The 21,430-nt window shown below is 40.6% G+C and overlaps 1 protein-coding gene across 5 annotated transcripts in view; it reads right to left on the bottom strand.

The window, feature by feature from the left end:
- The window catches only part of Dnm3 (dynamin 3), a 489,100-nt gene that overhangs the window by 228,148 nt on the left and 239,522 nt on the right, over window positions 1-21,430 (bottom strand). For all 5 annotated transcript variants that reach the window (XM_059280851.1, XM_059280854.1, XM_059280855.1 and 2 more), the window contains one exon: window positions 12,930-13,043. In XM_059280851.1, coding sequence (XP_059136834.1) covers window positions 12,930-13,043 — 114 coding nt within the window. The remainder of the gene's footprint in view (window positions 1-12,929; window positions 13,044-21,430) is intronic.

Here is a 21,430-nt window from a genome sequence, read left to right as displayed (position 1 = left end):
ACATGCAATGACAGTTACATAATAATGTTTTCATACTTTAGACTAAGACTTTATGTGATAATCAAGGAAGCATGGCTTGGGACACAGGGTGGGGGGGATCTTGTATATTCTGTCTTTAATTTTTTAACAAGCTTGGAGAAGTTTCAGCATAGCTATAAATTATGCCTGTGCCTCATATTTACTACAACCATGTTCTCTTTAACCTATCAAGAAATAAATTGTCCCCAAATCTCATGAATAAAATAATCATTCCCTCCTCATTTGGATTTATTTTTCTCTGTAGAAAAAAAAATGGTTATATTTCAGGCTCAAATATTTTGGATATCATGGTATAAATAAAACTGTTTCATACTAAAGGATACCACATGGACTCACATTTCTTTTCATTTTTTTCAGGTTACATGCATTATTCCTTTAATTGAGCTAAGTAAACTGGATCAAATTATTTATGGGAGAGGGGAGAGTGATACAGAATTATAATAACTTTTAATTGCTACCAGTATATTCTTTGTAAGTGAATCATTCTATAATGATTTTCTGTTGCTTTGAATGAAACAACAAACCAGATAGCATTTCAAGGTCTTCCCTTTTTGCATACTTGACTTCATAATTATTTTAATAGCAGCCAAGCACCTCTGCTCTGAAGTGTTGGACAGAAGCACACATTTATTTTCTTGAAATGAAATAATTCCAGATACGAGTGCACTCATCAACTCTCCGTTTAAAAGATACCATATCTAGGGACAGAAAAACAAACTCAGATTTGTAGTAAACTGTTCTTTTTCCCATTCTATAAAAAGTATTTTACTGCCCATAAAACTTCTATTTGCTATTTCTTTTTTAGAATTTCTAATTAAAGGTAAATAATAAAGTTTTTGTTTTCTTTAAATTAATATCTAATGTATACTACTTAGATATTTTTACTTTATTTTTAAAGAAATTTCACTTTTTAGACTTTGAACTCTTCAACTATTTTGTGTTTAAAATGACAGAGAAGTTGTTAAATATCTCTACGTATGCATATTGACAAAGAATATTAAAGTAGCCAGAATTCTTGACTCAGCAGGATTGCAGTTTACATTGGTATGCTTAACTCCACTGATTCAGATTTTCATTTTGGATATGAGGTGAACTTTCCTTTTCTGGGTTTAAGGTTCTACTCTAACATGATGTTTATTAACAATGTCAAAAACACGTTCTAAGTACTACTGTGGGTAAGAACATTCTAGATGTTTTGATTCATGGCATTACCCTGCTGGTTAATCAAGAGGAAGGCAAGTTTATACACTGTCTTTTGTTTGATTTTCATATGGATACCTCAAAAGGAAAATAAAAGTTTCAAATAAATTCCTATTGCTTGTAGATACATATTTATCTCCAAAGTCTGTTGGCTGGGTTGCCAGACACATAATAATATGGAAATGACTGCTGTTATTGTGTAGGTGACAATGTTCTTTTTCATGGGTGAGATTAAGGTGCCTATCTGCTAGGAGAAATGTGTGTAAGGACAGTCTTATCTTTAACTTTACTATTAAGATATGCAGAGTTTTGTGAAGAGGACAATCATCTGGTTCAATTACTCTGAACTCTGACTGCATGAGGGCCGGTAACAATAGGAACTGGATTTAAAAAAAAAAAACAATTATGTTAACTTTTTCCCTTAAAATCATGTCTTTCTGTCTTTGACAATCATCCCTGTTAGTGCATTGGATCAAATGTATGAGGATACTTTCTGAATAAAGTCAAATGTCTAACTGCTTTTTAGCTCCATAATGTTTTAATGTTTAATTCTATTGTGTGTTTTTTTTTCCTTTCCCCTTACCCCCCAAATCACCCAAATCTGGAAAACAGGCTGATTGTGTCTGTCCATGAGCAAAGGAAACCTGAAGGACTCAAGGGCCTGGCTGGACAGAGTTGTCATGTGTCTGCCTGTCTACACTTGCTGTGCAGAACATCCGCTCACCTGTACAGCAGGCACAGACAGGCAGTCACATGACAACCCAGCCTGAATGACAACCAGCCATTGAAAAAGAGCAGCCCTCACACCATAGCATCTCCACCAAGAGCTGCAGCCACAGTGAGGGGTGGGGGCCTGGGGTTTAAACTGTTGCTTATTACAAACTCGTGTGTAACCTTTTCGTTTTGATTCACATATTAAAACCCACCCAAAATAAAGTGAGTGGTGCCTATGAAACATAATAAAACCCATTTCTGAAAATGCTCCTGTGTTTACATAGTCCTCTTTTCCTGCTGTCACACCCTTGACATTTACTATATACGTCGTTGCCGCCTCCCCAAATTGATAATATAAAAGTCAATTCAACAAAACCATTTAACTTCAGTTTGATGTTTGTCCAGGAATAAATTATTCTGCCAGTTCTCATGTATAAGTGATTGTTTTATATACTATTACTTTTAAATGGGGTAGGGGGGGAGATGAAAGGTAAAGTCAGGAAACACACACATACACCCACTCAGAGAGAGAGAGAGAGAGAGAGAGAGAGAGAGAGAGAGAGAGAGAGAGAGAGAGAGGATATAAAAAAGAGTAACAATATATATTCTGGAGGATCAAGTATTTTAAGTTAAGAAACCGCCAGCCAGTCTGGACGGTGTAAAATGTATTTTAAAATATTTCCAAGTGATTTTTCACACATATTCAAATAATTGTTTGTCTTCTTTTGATAAGGATATTGAAGCATCGGTATTTCCAGGTGCCATGGCATGCACAGATTAGTTATCATGTTATGGCTTAACTAAGAAAGAGTTTGTTCTACAGCCACAGGGATGAAATATATAGGCTGATCGATTTGTTTGGAATCCACGCTTCCATTCATGTAAACCTTCACACTCGTGAGATATTCAGGCAAGTTCATATTTTTAAAAGGACAAAGGGAGTTGTTGCTAGGCCTGCATGACATATTTTGCCCTAACTTTTGAGGAAATATCAAACTCCATGTACTGACGTGAACTGGAGAAGTGATCAGGGCTGGCTTTGTATATGACCATTTCAAACACATAAGGATAAAATGCAGGGAGACGGGGAAATTTAGAAAATTCTTCTACTCTGACCTGCTTTACTAAAAGCATTTTACCTTTCAATATTTTACTTTTAACTTTTTCTTATATTTAATCAAGCTTTAATATTGTAACCTGAGGCTACCCCAAAACCATTTTGTAATGATCAGAATAATTAAACATCTCAAGCAAACTGTTTTTCATTCAGGCATTCCATTTTTAAAATGTAAGATTTAACCTTAAGGCTAGGAGCCTACAGTTTCCAAATTTTCTAAATTTTATGGTATTTATTTTAAACCCAACACTATACTTTCTTTAAGAGAGAAAAATAAACCTGAGTCATAGGCAAAACTATGACATGAAAATATGAACAAAGTTAAATGTCTTGTATGTAAACAACCTGGACTCACAAAAATACATCTTGTATTAAAAAATCTGTTTCTCCTCTACAAGACTCATGAAGAAATTACAGGGGTTTTGCTTTAGAGGAAACTCCCATGACCACCCAGTAGAATGTTGAATGATACTCCACAAAATGTCAAGTATAAACAGGAAGTATAAACTGTTCCTGGAGCAATTTGCATAGTCCCACCCAACTTTAAATGCATTAGACAAAATGCAGTAGGCACTATAAGAGTTCTCCTGAGCAATTATTCTTTTGTGCCCTTCTAGGACAGGAATGTACCCTACTCAGGGTGGCACAGGGTCCCGGTCGGAACATGAAGGAACTGGGGGTTAACAGAGATATTCCAAAGTGAGGCACTTCAGGATAATGTTTCAAATAGTTTTTCCATAAATAAAAAGTTACCCTAAAAAACATTTCTGACCTTCTTTCAAAAGTCTTGACTGTTTTATGTACATTTTAAATTTATAAAACAAGGCACACTTGAGTTTTTTTCTTCTGGGGAAAGGGTAATATAAAGAATGTGGATGTTCCAGAATTTGCTTTTGGAAACAACAAATAGTAGGAGGGGGTTTGTAGTTAAAATGTATTTTTAATAAATTTGAAATAGCACTGGCCATTATAGTTTATTAAATAACACTTATTTTATTTCCTAAATCATAAATCTTCAGATAATACCAGAATGTGGAAATAATCAAGCTCATATTAAAAAGCACAATATAAGTTACTATCTATACGTGGGAAAAAAATACAACTAAGAAGTTGAAGATTTTTAAGTTATATAAGGTGGTGTTTGATATTTATTTGGACTTCTAAAAATAAAAATACCCAAGTTCGAGCTAAGTAAACGATTTTGACAAGGAGTATGCAGAGTGTTCAGGGGGCAGAGGCTGACCTCCTCCATCACAGGGGACCTGCTCCTCCAGCTGTGCAGCTCTGCACAATCTAGAAAGTGTAAGTGAGAAGGCAAAGGGCTGCAGATCCCTGGGTCTTTGGTCTCCTGACTTTGAACAGCCAGGCCTACAGCTGTCACTTGCCTTCCTAGTTTCAATGTCCTATTTGTCATCTGTTAGACCCACACAATAAAAGTGACGCTAAGTAAATATCCCTATAAGGGAATTGTATAATCTCCTTATCAAGCTCTCCAAACATTTCAGCCCACAAAAATGAGGCCTGTAATTTCTTAAGAGTCCAAAGAATGTCCTGTCTCAATGCAGATTTAGATTTCCTTCAGTCAAGCAAGGTTAGTCCATTTCTGCTGGAAATGCTGTGTCCCCTGACTCAACTTTCCACCGCCATGACAATCTATATGCTGGGCCAGATGTAGAATAAGTACTGGCAACCAGCCTCGCCTGTGAATGAGCAGATGCTTCTCTTCGGTTAGTTTAACTCTGGGAAGACTTACAAAACTCAGATGTACATTATGTTTACCACTTTCATGTTGATATTAAGAAAAGTGAAATTTTTTTCCTTGAGTCAAATTATCCTTTTCTTTTAAAATGTATACCCTAGAAACATTTTTAAAGGAAGTCTGTCATTAGAGTACTAGTATAAAGTTATCAGAACTAATTTTTTTTTACTTAGTGTTTGTTATATTCTCTTATCTTGACTAAATTCCCCTAAGAATTTATATGTGAAAACTAATCATGAGAAACTGTTTTTGTTCAAATGATCTCAAGTCCAGGAAGCCATGTTTGTATAGTCAGGAGACCAAAACCCACTAACCAATTATGAAAACTAACAAAATTCTCTAATTCAATAATTCCCTTTGCCCCTTGATAATCCTATCACATGATGAAATTCCCCTGTAGCTAGTGACTCACTCACTGTCTCAGACCTTCATTAATAAGTATCTTACCTATTCTTTCCATTGTTGGAACTGTTGGCAGCATCAAGTGAACCAGACAGCAGCCCCTGGGTGCACAGTGCTCACCGTCCTTATGTGTCAAGCTGCCCTGCACCTTTTACCTGAAACATCACTTAGATCCTATCTACCAATTTCCACCAATTCGGGCCAGCCTAGGATGCCATGGCCTCTCATGCAACCATGGTAACAACTTTCTAACCCCCTCAGTCCAATTTTGTTCTCTTCCAATCAGTTCTTCCCAAGAGAACCAAAGTGCTCTCTCTGTCTGTCTCTCTGTCTCTGTCTCTGTCTCTGTCTCTCTCTATATATATATATATATGTATATATATACACATATATATATTTAAAAATTGTCTAATCATGTGACCTCTAGTTCAAAAACTTGAAAGGCTCCTTTTACTGTGAAATTGAAGTCTTTCATTTAGAGTTACTTTTTCTTTTATATCAATCACTCTGGCCCAACTATGCCCCAGGACACTAGCATGCCTTTTTCTGATCACTCAACTTAAAGACCCTGCATCCTGTGACTGCTTTACCTAAGACACTGTTTATATCAAACACATCACTGGCTTGACTTTTCATAGACTCTAATCAGCACTGGGTAAGCTTTCTAGTTTGTTTATATGTTTTCTTTATTCAGACTGTCCCTCAAAAGGGCAGGCACCATGGACTCTTTGTTAATCATTTTATCCTGAGTGACCAGAGCAATGACTCACATATAACAAGGCTTCCAAATTTATACTTGTTGGGAAATGCTCAGGTGCAGAAGGACATGACACTAACACGTCACAGCTAGCTAAGTCCCTGATCTCTTAAGTCTCTAATGTGGGGAATGAGATAAAGCACTCACTTAGTCTTTCCCTGGAACACTGCAAGTACTCCACAATGGTACTCATAATGATGGTAATGATCATTAGAAAACTCCAGAAAAGGGAAGCAAGCCGGATGTTCAGCAGGTGTGACAACAATAGGAGCTTTGTTTTACCATTACCAACATAACTTTGGAGTGTCTTCTTCTCTGGAAGCCACTTGGTATTTGATTTTGTCAAACATTTTGACCATTTTTACTGGACTAGTGTTGACATATAAATATATATAATATAAAGATACATAATATAGAGTATATATGCTCATAATACATATAAAGAATTTCAAATGGGATATTCCAGATTGACACCATTAAAGGGAAAAATAACCAGGTAAAGAGAAAGACAGAAGTTAGTGTGCTGCTTTGGGGATGGACCACAAGAAGCTAAAGCTACCAAAGGCACACCAAAATGGGATGTCCACTCGTAAAACTGCTGTAGAGGGGGGCATAGAATACTCTGCATAACATTGTTTAAAATGCTGTATTTCTCCTGAGAGTATTCCACAAAGATAAATAACATAACCAACTTTATGTTATTCTTTTAATAGAAGTCAAAGAGCTATGTGCTAATCATCTCAGATCACAAATCTTCACATTTGAGCTCTGACCTCACCCTAATAAGTAGCTGCAATTAACCCTGCAGGCCTTGCCATGCACACACTAGCAGTGGGACACAGGGAAGACAGGCCGTAAACAACTAATAAAAACGTGTGCATGACGATGCGCATAGGAAATTTCAGGTCTGGGGTTCTCCTACATGATCTAGAAGTTCAAGACTTGAGGAAATCCTCTAGGAATGACTTAGAAACCGTGGAACTCTGAAAGGTGACTTTGTCCTTTCACAGTGCACAGAGCTCCAGAGACAGAGTAATGTCAGAGAATAAGATATCACTAATCGATAAACTCTGTCAACTGTAACACTACTTTAGAATAACTCCATGAAGATAAGATGGTGACATTATGTTGCCTGGAACCTTTCTATCAGCGGCATGTGTATGCCATGAGTGTACCATTGCTGTATTGTACTGTTAGAGTACAGGTTCAAAACTATCAGTGGATTCTTGGGGTGGGGGCTCATGCATTCAATGAAACTCAAGAACAGGGTGTGTGTATCTATTCTGAGTTGGGAGAAAAATAGAAAACTGCTGAGAACAAAACTTCTACAATCATGCTAACTATAACTTAAAATCATCACTTCAATTATCATGGACTTGCCACGCCAGCTTGGAAATGACCCAGTTTGATAATATCATTTCTAATTCTTGGTTAAGACATAGGAGGACCTTTAGGCTAGAGGGAGGCCACATGGATGTGGTGACATTGTATCCCCCAATATTTTGTGTACCCTAATAAACTTATCTGGAGTCAGAGGACAGAACAACCACTAGATAAACATAGAGGTCAGAAAATGGTGGCGCGCGCGCGCACACACACACGCCTTTAACTCTATCACTCGGGAGGCAGAGATCCATTCAGATCTCTGTGAGTTCAATGCCGCACTGGAAACAGCCATGGTGACACACATCTTTAATCCCAGGAAGTGATGGCAGAAAGCAGAAAGGTATACAAGGCCTGAGGACCAGGAACCAGGGGCTTTTAAGCTGTTAGGCTTTTAGCAGCAGTTCAGCTGAGATCATTTCAGATGAGGACTCAGGGGCTTCCAGTCTGAGGAAACAGGATCAGCTGAGAAGTTGGCCAGGTGAGGTTAGTTGTGGCTTGTTCTGTCTCTCTGATCTTTTAGAATTTACCCCAATAGCTGGCACTGAGGGTTTTTTTTTATTATTATTAATAAGACCGTTTAAGATTTGTGTTACAATGGAAAGTCTCACTGAACAAATGGGATGCAAGTTTCCTTTATGACCTGAGCCTTGCCATTCTTCATTAAGAAAACCCAGATCCCATATACCTGGTGTCATGACATGAAATAATCAAAACGAACTGGGAAGCAGATGACGTATTAGCCAAAGAATGACATTACATATTCAGTGAGACTGTAGTGATACTTTCAGTAGCATGAATAAACGCACTAGTATGGTAGCATACTTGCTCACATATGATTCATGAAGGCCCTGTGAAATCCCTCTGAAGTAGTTGGATCAGCGATGGTCCATTTGCTCAGTTAGAAGGCTGAGGCCGAGAAGAGTGGAATGGCTTGACCCAGTACAGTCAGCGCAAAAAAACCCCACACCCCCAGTCCAGGCCTATTCACAACACCAGATCTACACAACCATCTGTTCCCTTAGCGTCATCCTGAAAAACAGCCTTGAACCTGTTCCTTAACCATGGGTATATTTCTTAAGCCATCTGTCTTTACTAGAAACCTGTTGAAAACAGGTTTATATGTAAATAAATATATGTTATGTACACCGTATATATTCACAGGACGTAATCTATTCATTAAGTGGTCATTTAGGTGGTAATGAAAACACATACTTGCCTGATTACAAAAGAAAGAAAGATGATGATAAGAACGTGTGGTACCACGCACCTGTTTGAAATTTAATATAAATTATCATTAAACAAATTAACAAATCTACAGCTAATTCAAGGATCTTTCCCTTGTCACAGTTCTTTGACAAAATAATAATAATAATAATAATAATAATAATAATAATAATTTTTTCTGCATCGGGTTTCTACAGTATGTCAGTGCTGGTGTACATGTAGGGGCAGTCTAAGCACTCCACTCAACAAATTAGCTCCACAGTTAAGGTAGAACTATACCTTATTTTCACACAGGCATATTCTAGATGTGGGAGATTGTTTTAAAGGTTGTCAACCTGTAGTTGAACAATGGCAGCAGGCCCCTTGGGAGCCTAAGCATCATTTATAACAGTGATGCCTACAGATGAGTGTCATGCAGATTCATACACCCGTGGTGTGTTGTGCAGCCCCACACTCCTCATACTTCCTGCGCGAACCCAGTCTCTTAGCTTTCTTCCTACTCCAGCTCCCAACAGACCCTACCACTTGTTTATTCTTTCTCAAAGAGCAAGGACCAGTGCTATCTCCTCTTTTTTGCCCTGACTGCACATTCAGACACGGCCTTCAGAGGAAGGCAGCTATAGTTAGGGATGTCAATGGAGCAGGGGAGAGAAGGACAGTGGTGGCTGCCAGGGAGTAGTAGGGTGAGAACAAGGGGTGCTAGAGAGGGCTCTGCTCCACCAAGGCCAACAACTTGGAGATGGTCATCATCCTTGAGTCAGGCATTCCTAACATGAAAACTTCCCATCATTTTTCTGGGCAGAACTCTGAATGAGTAACAGTAGCCAATGTCTAAAGTGGGTTGTGTGCAGCCTCTCTATTTGAACTAGCAGTGTTCCTCACTAACCAGGGTAAGTCATCATCATCATCTCTGACCTTGGTCTGTTATGGCTCCCTAGCTGGTCTCCTTTCTATTCTTGCCACCCGGTGGGAGCCCAAATTACTCAGGGTCAGAGAATCTGAGCTTGCTTTACCCAGCAGGACTGTATAATAGGATGATTTGGCCAGGGATGTGTTTATCAGGTATTTGTAAGGGTCTACACTTGGCTGTATGGTGTGCTCTGATCTCGCAAGGGGGAGATCTTTTGTCTCTTCCCTTGATATATTATAAAAAGCCCTTTTTAATAAAGCTGTGGGCGACTGGGTATTGACCCAGGACCCTCCCAAAGCTATCCCATTTCTCTGTTTTTCTACCTGATATTTCTTAATTCTTCTCTCTTCCACCCAAGAACCCTTCAATAGGTGGGAGCAAGTCAGAGCTGGACTCCCACAGACTCCCACACCACCAACCTCTGCCTTTCAAGAGTACCGTGACTATCACACACAGCTCCACAGAGATCCTTCTAAACCACAAACCTGATCATGTCTCACCATGTCAGAGTGCTTTAGAGGTGTTCAGTTATCCTTGGAATAAAATCCAAATAATTGGGGTGACTGATCAAGCCCCTAGCCCCCTGGCATCTTTGTCCCTCACTATACCTACATTCTTGGTCACAAGCTTCCTGGCAGTTTCCAGCTCTGAGACTTTTGCATTTATCATGCCTTCTGCTGGATTGCTATTCAACTAATTCTTCTCCACAGCTTATCACTCCTGTCTCTACTCCAATATGATGTTTTTCTTATTCTAAAGGCTGGTCCCTGACATCTTCTCCATCCTTGCTCTGTTTCATTCTCTCCAGAGCACTGGGTACTTGACATTATACTATGCATCTGAGCCTTTGTTTGAAAGGCCATTCACATTCTTCTTCAATGTCCTTCTACATACACCTTTAGTAAATTGTCCACTGGACACAGACAATATTGATGCACATGTTTATTTCCTGTTTGTGGAAATCGAGCATTCTTGAGAGAGCATCAGCTGCAGCGGTTTTTGTAGTGGTCTTGAGTCCTTAGAGGTGAAGAGGACGAGTCCAATGATGTGACTCCCTGGGCTCTTAAGGTTTCTTCCTTCCCTCCCCAGAGCATCAGATGCCTCACTACCCTGCCAGGATTGACACAGCAGCCAGAGAGCCAGCCCTACAGCTACCCCGCACAAGCAATGGCTCCCTAGATCTCTCAGGGGCATATGGCAGCCAGAACTGGAAACAGGTCAATTCCAAGTCACTTGAAAATTATCCTGGTGAATCCTTTGTGAGGTAAGGTGGACTTTGACAACCCTGAGTACCTTTGGGACTTTCAGAGCCCAGCATCCTGGATTCTAATTTCAACCTTGCTACCAACTCTCTTGTGACCTTTGGAAGCTGGTTACCTGATGATGGACATGATGTGGCTTTTATAAGATAAACCAAACCATGTTGAAACAACTTTCCAAAACAGTGGTTTGCATTGATGATGGAGGTGATGTTTGCTAGTTTTAGTATTCCCATCTCCAAATATGAATAGTAAGAGTACCTTTCCCCAAGTTCTAGTGTGGGCCAGTCTGTTAACATGCAGCAAACACTGGCTGCCATTAGGACAACTCCTAAGGAAAACCTTCTGCTTCCCCTTGTGTTTCTGGGAAAGGTGCAAAGACTGGTAATGTATGTAAATATATGAAAATGAACATCTAAATATTCAAGGAGAAATGTGTCTACAGTGTAACTAAGCAGCAAAGAAGATATTTACTCTCTTTTACATACAGGGGAGTGTCTTGGAGCTTATGCCATGATCTTTAAACTAGAGCTTCCCACTGAATGACAGGATGCCTCACCAGTCACAGGAGAGAAACTGTCACTAATACACAGATTCTTAAAACACCTTTCTTAGTCCCTGTTTTGTTACTGAGAAGAGACACCATGACCAAGGCAACTCTTATAAAGAAAGCATTTAATTGGGGGCTGGCTTACAGTTTCAGAGGTTTAGTCCATTATCATCATGACGGGAAGTACAGCAGAACACAGGCAGGCACTGGAACAGTAGCTAAGAGCTATATCCTGATTTATAGGCTGGGAGAACAAGCCTGAGCCTGAGCCTGAACCTGAATGAGCTTTTGAAACCTCAAAGCTCACCCCCAGTGACACATTTCCTCCAACAAGGCCACACCTACTCCAGTAAGGCCACACCTCCCAATTCTCATCCTTTCAAGTAGTGCCACTCCCTGGTGACTAAACATTCAAATAGTTGAGCCTGTGGGGGCCATTCTTATTCAAACCACCAAAATAACCAATATCACTTTTCACAGAGGTTGGTGACATGAAAATTTGAAAATAACGTTTTGAATAGCATATTTGTTCTAATATTTCTGTAGAATTTGGGTTTCCTTATCACAGAATCTTTAATGGGAATCAACCCATCATGCCAAATTTTTCAACACATTGTCACATAGAAGACATGAAGAAATGAAAAGAACCCTGAGCCACAAACCTTTCCTTCCAAGAAGTGTCAAAGGCATCTTCTGATGCTTTCACAAGCTGTCAGACTACAGGAGGACAGGCTTTGAACTCTGACACACATGTCTTTTGCAGTCAATAAGACTGGGATGATCTCACCTGCTCATGGTCCGGCTATCAAAGGACGTTCTTATATAACATTTGTGTGCTGTGTTACAAATACCAATGACTTCACTGGTCAGAACACAGCTATTACAATTTCCAAAACAGAGCTCAATTTCAATCCATATCCTCCCGAATCGAGCTTGAAGAATTTACAGCAGCTTAATGGCTCTTTAAGACTAATGTGACTTTTCTGTGCTTTTACAGCTCTCAGATTTACAATAAGTAGTAAGTCGCAGGGTGACATTATTAATGTTGAACATGAGCCAGAATACCACAATTATCATCATTTATGTTTTTACAGAGATCTCAAATTCTCAAAGAAGAAAATGTGTGTAATGACCTGGTACTAACATGAAGAGCAGCAAGCTCACCGTTCTCTAAGCCTTTCATTGGAGGCGGATGCTGCAGCCAACAATTCCACACCACCTCACTCACAGCAGTGCCTTATCCATTTCACTTGTAGTACCTTACGTCTTTTTAATACATTATTTAATGAGCATTGCTTCTGTTGTACCAGTGTCTTAATATTAACATAAGGAAGGCAGTTTCCAATTCCTGACCCATAAATTCACTTCTCTGGGCCAGCAACATGGGACTATACAAAAGAAATAAGCAGGAGAGGAAATTTAATGGGAACATTGTAAAACTAAAGATCTGTAAGAAAAAAAAAAAAAAGAAAAGCAAGGCTTCTTTAGAACAACCTTTACAGACAGAGCTCACTGCAAAAGAGGTACTGGCGTCCGGAACTGTGCATCGCAATAACATCAGTTAATTTCACATTAGAAACACTTCAGGGAACTGTCACTCTCAATGGCTTACCTCATCATCTTTATACCAGCACAAGCTTTCTGCAGTGAGGACGAACCAGTAGCCCTTCGAGCCTCCTTTCATGATCCCAATGTTGCTGACGGTCAGCCAGCCCTTACGAATCACCTGCAAGAAAGCAGACATCAGCAGAACCATTGAGCATCCGTAAGTGGGGAGCAGGGGTCTCGGACGAACGAAAAACAAGGTATAAATTGCAGTAGGAACAGCATTGCCCGCCCCCCACACACTCAGCTTCCACTGAGCTGTTGGAGAGAGTATTATCTTCCAAACATCTAGATGACCAGGGGAGGTCTTGCCCATTGGTGACTAAAAGAAAAACCTTGGACTCATAGGGATGGCAGAAGCCGAGTTGACTGAGACAGACAAGAATGAAACGAAGCAGCCTGACTGACTGCACCCAGCCTATTTATGGCAGTCCTGCTACAATTAAAACTCATTCTGTTGATTGATTGGATAGACTCTCCAGGCCCACTGCTTCCGGGGTACTGGTATATTTGTCTGCCTGGCTTGAAGCTCATTAAAACTTGGAGCAGACACTGGTCAGCAAATGGCAAAAAAACCAGAAACTCAGGCCAACCAATTAGATCCTTGTTAACGGGCCTGAATCAGGCTGATTGAGAAGGAAAGCTGAAATGATGAACACTGGAGTTTGGGGCCTTTGAATGGTCTTGATTTATCCACCTCCTTTGGGTTGTTATTTATCATAGAGCAAAATGTGCAGCATCTTAGAAAAATCCTTCAATGGCTTTCAAATTCTACAATGTTAACAACTGGGGGACAAGTTTGACAGAACTTAAAAGGGGCATTTAAGGGAAAAATGCCTTTTTCCTCACAGTGGTTATAAAGTTAATTTATTCCACACATGGAATAGTTTCCCATATCCTCGATGCTAGATGGTTTTATTACCTCAGAACCAGAAGTGAAGTTCTATATGGTTTTACATTATCCTAAAGTTTAAAATGTATCCTATTTCAAAAACATCCACTGTCCTAGACCTCCAAAAATATTTTTTTAATTTCTTGTTGAATGACTATTGGTTCCTGAAGATAGATGAAAATGCTCTATATTTCTGTTAAATTTTCTGTTGAAGTTTAAGAAAGGCCATAGGAAAATTATGAAATACACCCAAGTTCTCGCTGCTGATTTTTCAAAATTCTCTCCATATTTGCAGTCCAGAACATACGATTCCTTTTCAGCATCCCCACTGTCCATTCGCCTTCCTCAAGGCCTTGTTGATTCTACATATCCCCAAAGAGCATCCCACCTGGGCCCAGGCCAAGGTGGTTTCTCAGCCCCTCCTTCTTATGCTACACTATAGAAAGAAGTTGACAATGTACCTCAAAGTACAATTCCTACCAGACACAGAGTCACTCAAGTGCTTTCTGAAAACCACAAAGGCCTAGGCCAGGCATTCTCTGAGTAAATCAGAACACATACACACGAAGTCCAGAGACCTATATTTTAATATATTACCAAGGGGACCCTTTCTCATACTGCAGTTTGAAGACCATGGAACATATCCACACAACACATACAATTAAAACTGTCTTCCTTAGAGCAAATGATCATGGCGAGGTTTCAGTAAAACAGATTTTTAAAAAATCTGATGAACTAGGTGACCCGATTTCTGAATCACTTTCCAGGTCCTATTTCAGCACTTCTTCTCTGGGCAAGTCTATCATGCCCTTCCAAGTACCCTCTTCATTGGTAAGCATCTCTTACTGTATGATTATATTGAAACTACATCTCTCTGGATCTGCCTTTCCTGCTGAATTATAGGACCCCCAAGGATACAATAGAATCATGGTGCTACTTTCATTTTAAACTTTAAAAAAAAAAAAAGATTCTTTAAAGAAGAAAGCATTCATGGAAGGAAATCCATGGCCCAGCTTGTTGGAGCCAGCCTGCTGTATAAGTAGGTAAAGTAGTAATTTATTATTATAGACCTGGAAGAGTTCTTCTATATCCAAAGACACTGAATAAAGTGAAATAATTGGTGTGCTTTCCACTGATGAATTTTAGGCCCTGGTAGAATGACATAGTGTTAGTTTGTGTTCCACAGAAGAAAAAAAAAAGGTTAATTTATGGCTGCCATGTGCATTCTCTCTCTCTGTCTCTCTCTCTCTCTCTCTCTCTCTCTTTTTCTTTCTCTCTCTGAAATTCTTTTAAAAAGAAAAGGTGAAGTCTAGAAAAATAGGTGGGTTGAAATTGAAGTGAATGCTAGATTTTTACTATCTCACTTTTCTGGAAATACAAGAAAGAAATTCCGGGTATATATCTTCAATATAAGTATACTTATTTTTTTAAATTCTTGAACTGGCCAGATGGCTCAGTGGGTAAAGGCACTTGCTTCCAGATAACTGGTATATGGAGAAAGCCAATTCTTGTAATTTAATTTGTCCTCTGGTCTCTGCTTATGCACATGAATAAATACAAGTGATATTTTAAAAATTATGTGTATGTCTATTGTATTCACCAATTATATCAAAAGTACTTAAAAATAAATTTGAGACTATGTTGTGGCAATAAGAAACATTTTTAACTATCTCAAAAACTTTGTGTGAGATATATATCAGTTCCCTAATACTGATAGCTTTATTGCTGACCTCTTGGATACCAAGTTCAAGGATATTAGCTTCAACGTGTATATTAGATGTTAATAAATCTGAGCTTTTTTTTCTTTTCTAGCTACATATAAGTAGATGCTCCGCTATATCCAGCATTCCAATGGATCTAGAATGCTCCCTTGAACAGACAGAGCACGTTTGGTTTATTTGTTAATTTTTAAGGGCCTTTTACAAGCTAACAAGGATTACATTAATGCCATAGTCTTGGCATTGTTCTTAGTTTTTATTTTGAAACAAGTCTCACTAAACTACCAAGCTAGCCTTGAACTCACTCTATAGACAAGGTAGCCTTTGAAACTGAGAGCTTCCTGCCTTTGTCCTAAACACTCTGAATTATAGGCCTGTCCCACAAGGCCTACTTAAACTAGGTTTTATAAGCTGTTGTAACAGTCCAAATGAGAAATAACTAGTGTGAAAATTAAACTCAGGATGTAAAAGTAAAAAAAAAAAAAAAAAGAACTTAATCTACTGGAGAAATATCTAGAGAGTAAAATGAACAGGACAGACAGACCTGCAACTGGATGAAGGGAAATTTGGAATGGTGTCAGTTAGCAGCCAATAATCACTAGCCACAGACAGGATTCCAATTCCAATGATTAGTTTGAATGAGTGTGTGACAGCAAAATGCACTCTAAATTTCTAAGCTTTAAATAGGAATTGAAAATACCTGATTAACACTCAAATGCTTATAAAGAAATGACACTTTGCATAAATTAGGTTTCATAAAATCGATTTCTAATGACCTCATCTGTTTTGTTTTACAGTTTAATGTGGCTACTAGAAAACATAGGGATTTGGTTATGGTGTTTTGGAATGGTTCTGAAACGCTTGCCTCCACCATCTTCCAGAGCCAACCATTGTAAAATTCAGAAAGAACAGAGGAAGGGGACCCAATTTCAGAAAGGAGGGTGTTAGTGAGCTCATTCAAGACCGTGTTGAATTTGAGGTACTTGTAGAAGACACATATGGGGGACCCTCTGGAGAAAAGGGGAGAAGTTAAGGCTGAACCTACAGACTCGAAAGTCCTTCCTACACACATCAGCAACAGTTCACAGCAGTGGCTCAGGGTGGAATTATGTAGGAACACCAATATTTAAAAGGTGGTCAAAAAGGGCTGAAACAAAATCAGAAATACAGGCCTTAAGGTCATAGACGTCAAGGCAAGTGGAATCTCAGATTTACCAAGTTCAGTATAAAGGAGGGCACTGAATGGACTTTAGCTCTGCCGGTCTCGGTGTGGTGGTGGGTGAGAAGCGAAAGCTCACTGAGATGAAAAGAACAAAGAGTCAAAATGGACAAAACAGCTGAAGAGAGATCTTCCCAGATGAGTTAAACCCAGCATCGGGCATGGGGTCCAGAGGATGGGGGCAGGGCATGGTTTCGTGCTCTTCATGGCGGCAACTATGTGACAGAAAATAATTAGCAGTGAGTAAGGGGTTGGTAGTGCTGGACAGATGTAAAGAACAAGGAAGATGGGAGTAGGGGAGAGGAAGAGCTGGGAGAGGGACTGGCCTTGAGTTGGGCTGCCTTACTTTGTGAGCCTCCGGGGAGGGTGAAAGACAGGGACAGATAGTCAAGGTTCATGTAGGTTCTTCCTGCAGGAGACAGGCAAAGTCTAGGAAGCTTATGATCTTTTTCTTCAGTAAAGAAGAGTCTAGGTCGTCAGCAGGGGAGTGAGGACAAGAGGTTGAAAGGAAGGTCTCGAGAGGTGGAGTAGCCCTGGGACACTCAGTCACAGAGTGAGACTGAGCAGGCTAGAGGTAGTTCAGAAAGCAGGGTAAAAGCTGGGTGTGAAGAAACCGATCTGCAGGGACACAGTCAGCACTGCTGTGTCCCAGAGGCTCTGTGTGGACCTAACACAGAAGATGAGACGCTAGACCTGACTGGACCCAGAGTGCTGAACCTCTGTGCAAAAAGATCTAAGTACATTCAAAACTTGGGACAATGTGGGTTATCAATCATCACACAAAACAGCTCTGGTGGAGACATCAGGCCTGGGGTGGGGTGGGGGAACCAACAGAGACATAGAAAATGAAGAGACAAAGAAAAGACCTGGAGAATCCAGTGAGGTATATAGCACAGTGGTTCTCAACCTGTGGGTCGTGACCTCTTTGGTAAACCTCTCTATCTTCAAAAATATGATCCATAACAGTAGCAAAATTACAGTTACGAAGTAGCAACAAAAATAATTTTATGTTTAGGGGTCACTACAACATGAAGAACCATATTAAGGGGTTGCAACATTAGGGAGGGTGAAAGCCACTGATGTCGCAGAAGGCAGGAACAGCTTAGAGCTGTAAGATGATGTGAAGCAATAAACTGCCTGCTGTTGCTGGCACTATCGGACTCATCACTCAAGCATGCACCACTATTTCCAGACACATGCGATGTTATGGCTGAAACAGTGTTTACTAAACATTGTTTAGTCTGGTGGATATTGTCATTTGAGCTCCTTGAAAACGAACAGCGAAAATGAGAGTGGTAGAGCACTTGCCCAGCACGTCTAAGTCACACTGGGTCCAATCCCCAGCAACACACACACACACACACACACACACACACACACACACACACACACTGCAAAGCCATGACACAATAATAAATAAGATGGATTCAATACTATCTTTCTGACATGATGATCATTTGCATCCCGACAAGCTTTCTGAATTGGAGAGAAGCACAAGAGGATTCAAGCTGCCAGCAGGTACACATGGCCCTGTCACTCCTTGTGAGAAATTTGTGGCACTGTCCTCAGCACTCAACACTGACAGCAAGCACTTCAGAGAAGCTCGAGGTTTGTCCTTTGCATAGGGAAGGGAACACATTGTTTACCAACACATGCCAATCGGCATAGAATGGGAATTTAGAAAATTCTTTGCTGCGTTGTTTTTCACTAGGAATTGAGGGTAATGCCAGGGATCAAGGTGGACTGACTCTGGAAAAGATCCTGTTTAAATGGGTGGAGCAGTTGGGTATGGTGATTCATCTCCATCATCCCACCGCTCAGGAGGCTGAGGCAGAAGATATTCACAGACTCAAGGTCAGCTGTGGGGTGAGGGAGATCCTGCTTCAAACCATAAACAAAAACAAGCAGAAAAGGTGGGAACATAAGGGGTACACATACAAAGAGGAAATCAAAAAGAAGGAAAAAAAGCTAAGGAAATAAAGGAGAAAGGGAGAAAAAGAAAGAGAATTTGAATAGAATAAGAAGAAAATAGGATTAACATCCTTATGTCGAAAAAGATAAAATGTGAGATATTCCTTTTGTAGTCACACTTGAGGTTGCAAAAAAGAACCTATCAGCATTCAGCACACTAGCCACCTAAGTCTCTCAGTGTCTGAGCATCAAATCTTGCTTTATGTAACCAAGCAAACAAGAGCGAGCATCCCTGTAATTACAAGACTACAAGGGACCTTGCAGTGGAAAGGGCAGGTTCTCACTTGTTTGGCTGGAGAAAACGCCCCCCCAGCACCTCCCCCCGCCCCCCCCCCCCCGCCCCGCCCTTTTAAATTTACTACTCCAAGTATCACCGAAGCTGCTTTTGGCAAATGTAGAAACTTTGAAAACAACCAAAGATCAGCAGTCAAGAGACTGGACCACTCTCACCGCTGCCCCTCATGGAAGCCTACCCTAAGAGAGTTCTACTGGGATTCCTCCAGACAAACCCTGCCTGTTAGGGGCCGAAATTCAGAGCCCAGCTTCTGGCCAGTGCACTGGAGGATAAAAGGAGTACAATCTCAGGGAGAAAAAAAAGCACACGTGGAAGCGTTCCAGTGCGGTCAAGGCCTTGGATTTTATTTGTGAACAAGCAGTTTTGACCTTGGCCTTGCTTATGGAAGACCGCGCAAGCTTTCTCTTTCTGTTTCCAGCCAGGCAGCTGCCTTTTACTGCCGCAGCTTGAGAAGCGATTGCAGAGCACCGACCGGGTGTTTTGATAGTTTGGCCTCAGTGGATTGTAAAAGCTCCTACACAGCCTTTCTCCACAGATGAGTACCTGCTTCTAAGAACAGTCCACACTCTTCAGGGCCTATCTGGCCACATGCTGGAGGCTGCAGAGAACCGGCCAAGCTGCAGGTCAAACCACTCACCCTGTTGGTTTGGGAGAAGTTATGGCTGCATGGACAGGCGTCCTCAGCATAGACAGCTTGTCCTTGTCCCGAATCTGACCCACAGAGATATTTTCAGCAGGTGTGCCTGGGGCAAGGGTTTGATAATCGTGAAAAGTGTTTTCCCATGTACAGGCACATGGGCTGCAGGATGTGAAACTGGATTCACCATGTTGATACCGAATGATATCTGAGAATTATGGATACACAGAATACTCCTTAGGGGCTAACCCTGTCTATTAAGGCCAGGCCTGGGTAGGAGGGATTATATCAGCCATTCTTTTGTTTGTTTGAGACAGGGTTCCTTCGTGTAACAGTCCTAACTCACTCTGTAAACCAGGCTGGTCTCAAACTCTCAGAGTCTCTGCCCCTGGATTAAAGGCCTGAGCCACCACTACCCAGGGTTTTTTTTTTTTTTTTTTTTTTCCAGCCATTCTTAATGGTAGTTTGTTCTGCTATGACGAACTGCTGTCACCACAAGCCCGAGGCTGTAAGGCTACTTGGTCTTGGAACAGAACCACCAGAATCATGAGCCAAGAAACCTTTCTCTTGCGATAGCTTTACTGCTTTTGGTATTTCGTTATAGTAATGGAAAGCCGAATAACTTAATGAGGAGCAGGAGGACATTTCAGTTTCAAATGCCGAGGAAAAACAAGTTTGTTGTGGAGACCCGTTCAGTGGAGAGCTGCTGAAGAGAGGCCACCTGGCCAAGAGAAGCCCCTTGGCTGAGGCTGCCTGGAGACGAGGAATTTGACAGAGGATTTTAATTCACTGTTCTCCAAGCACTTGGGTTTTGTAAACTCCTTTTGGAATATAATCTTTTGGCTTTAATTCTGGAAATTTTCAGAGTAGGAGGGAGTTTATAGTCACATCCAGGACATGTCTATGTGGTTGACATTTTATTACTGATGTGTAACATCTTTTAACACATCGATGATGTCATTTGATTATTGCTGAATCTCTGACAGGTCATGAAAAGAAACTGGTTGAATATAATTTGAAACAAGATATAGAAAAAGGGATAAACATCCAACCTTGAGCACAGAGCAGCCTCAGAGTGATTTTTACCAGTGTGCTGTTTTGAATTATTCCAGAGTCTTTTGTACACTAGTAGTTTGAGGAGAATGCCCGTGGGAGCCATGCTTAGCTTTGGAAGAGCGGTTACAAGACTAGTAAACTCTTGGCCTCCTCCTTAAAGGAACCAGTGCCACCGGTAACTCTCCAGCTTGATGGTTCAAGCCAACGAAACAGAAGGTAGGAGCAGTTTCAGGAAAACCACTAAGAGTTGAGGGGTAGGAGAACCAGCTGCTTTTCACTTGCTGTTCCCACTAGCAAACTGGAAGAGATGAACAGGGAAGTGTGGTCCACACCTTCCTCTTCCTCATCTTTGCCCATGTTATCTGTAGAAAATGCCACTGTGGGCGACAAGTTCAATAGAGGAGGAAATTGTCCAAAGACACGTCTCACTTAAGGGTCACTTGAGCAGCGTTTCCTAGATACCCATAGATGAAGCAGACACTGTACAGGGTGCCTTGAAGTGGGGACCACACCAAGGGGCCCCTGGCCCAGGAAAGTCCTAACAGTGGCTGACAGACCTGTTATGAAAATGAGATGTCAATGTCTGATGGACTAACCTTACAAGTGAGGTAAAGAGGCAGGGAAAAGGAGAGCTTGAGGCAAAGTGTGTGTAAAAAGGCTTAACAGCTTAATTAGGATGGAACATCGAGTCTCTGAGGAAATGTCCTTTTGCTCAAAACT

The sequence above is a fragment of the Peromyscus eremicus genome, chromosome 15 (assembly GCF_949786415.1).
Source record: "Peromyscus eremicus chromosome 15, PerEre_H2_v1, whole genome shotgun sequence".
In the NCBI taxonomy this organism is placed as follows: domain Eukaryota; kingdom Metazoa; phylum Chordata; class Mammalia; order Rodentia; family Cricetidae; genus Peromyscus; species Peromyscus eremicus.
Note: the sequence above shows the minus strand (reverse complement) of the source record. Positions and strands in the feature narration are given on the sequence as shown.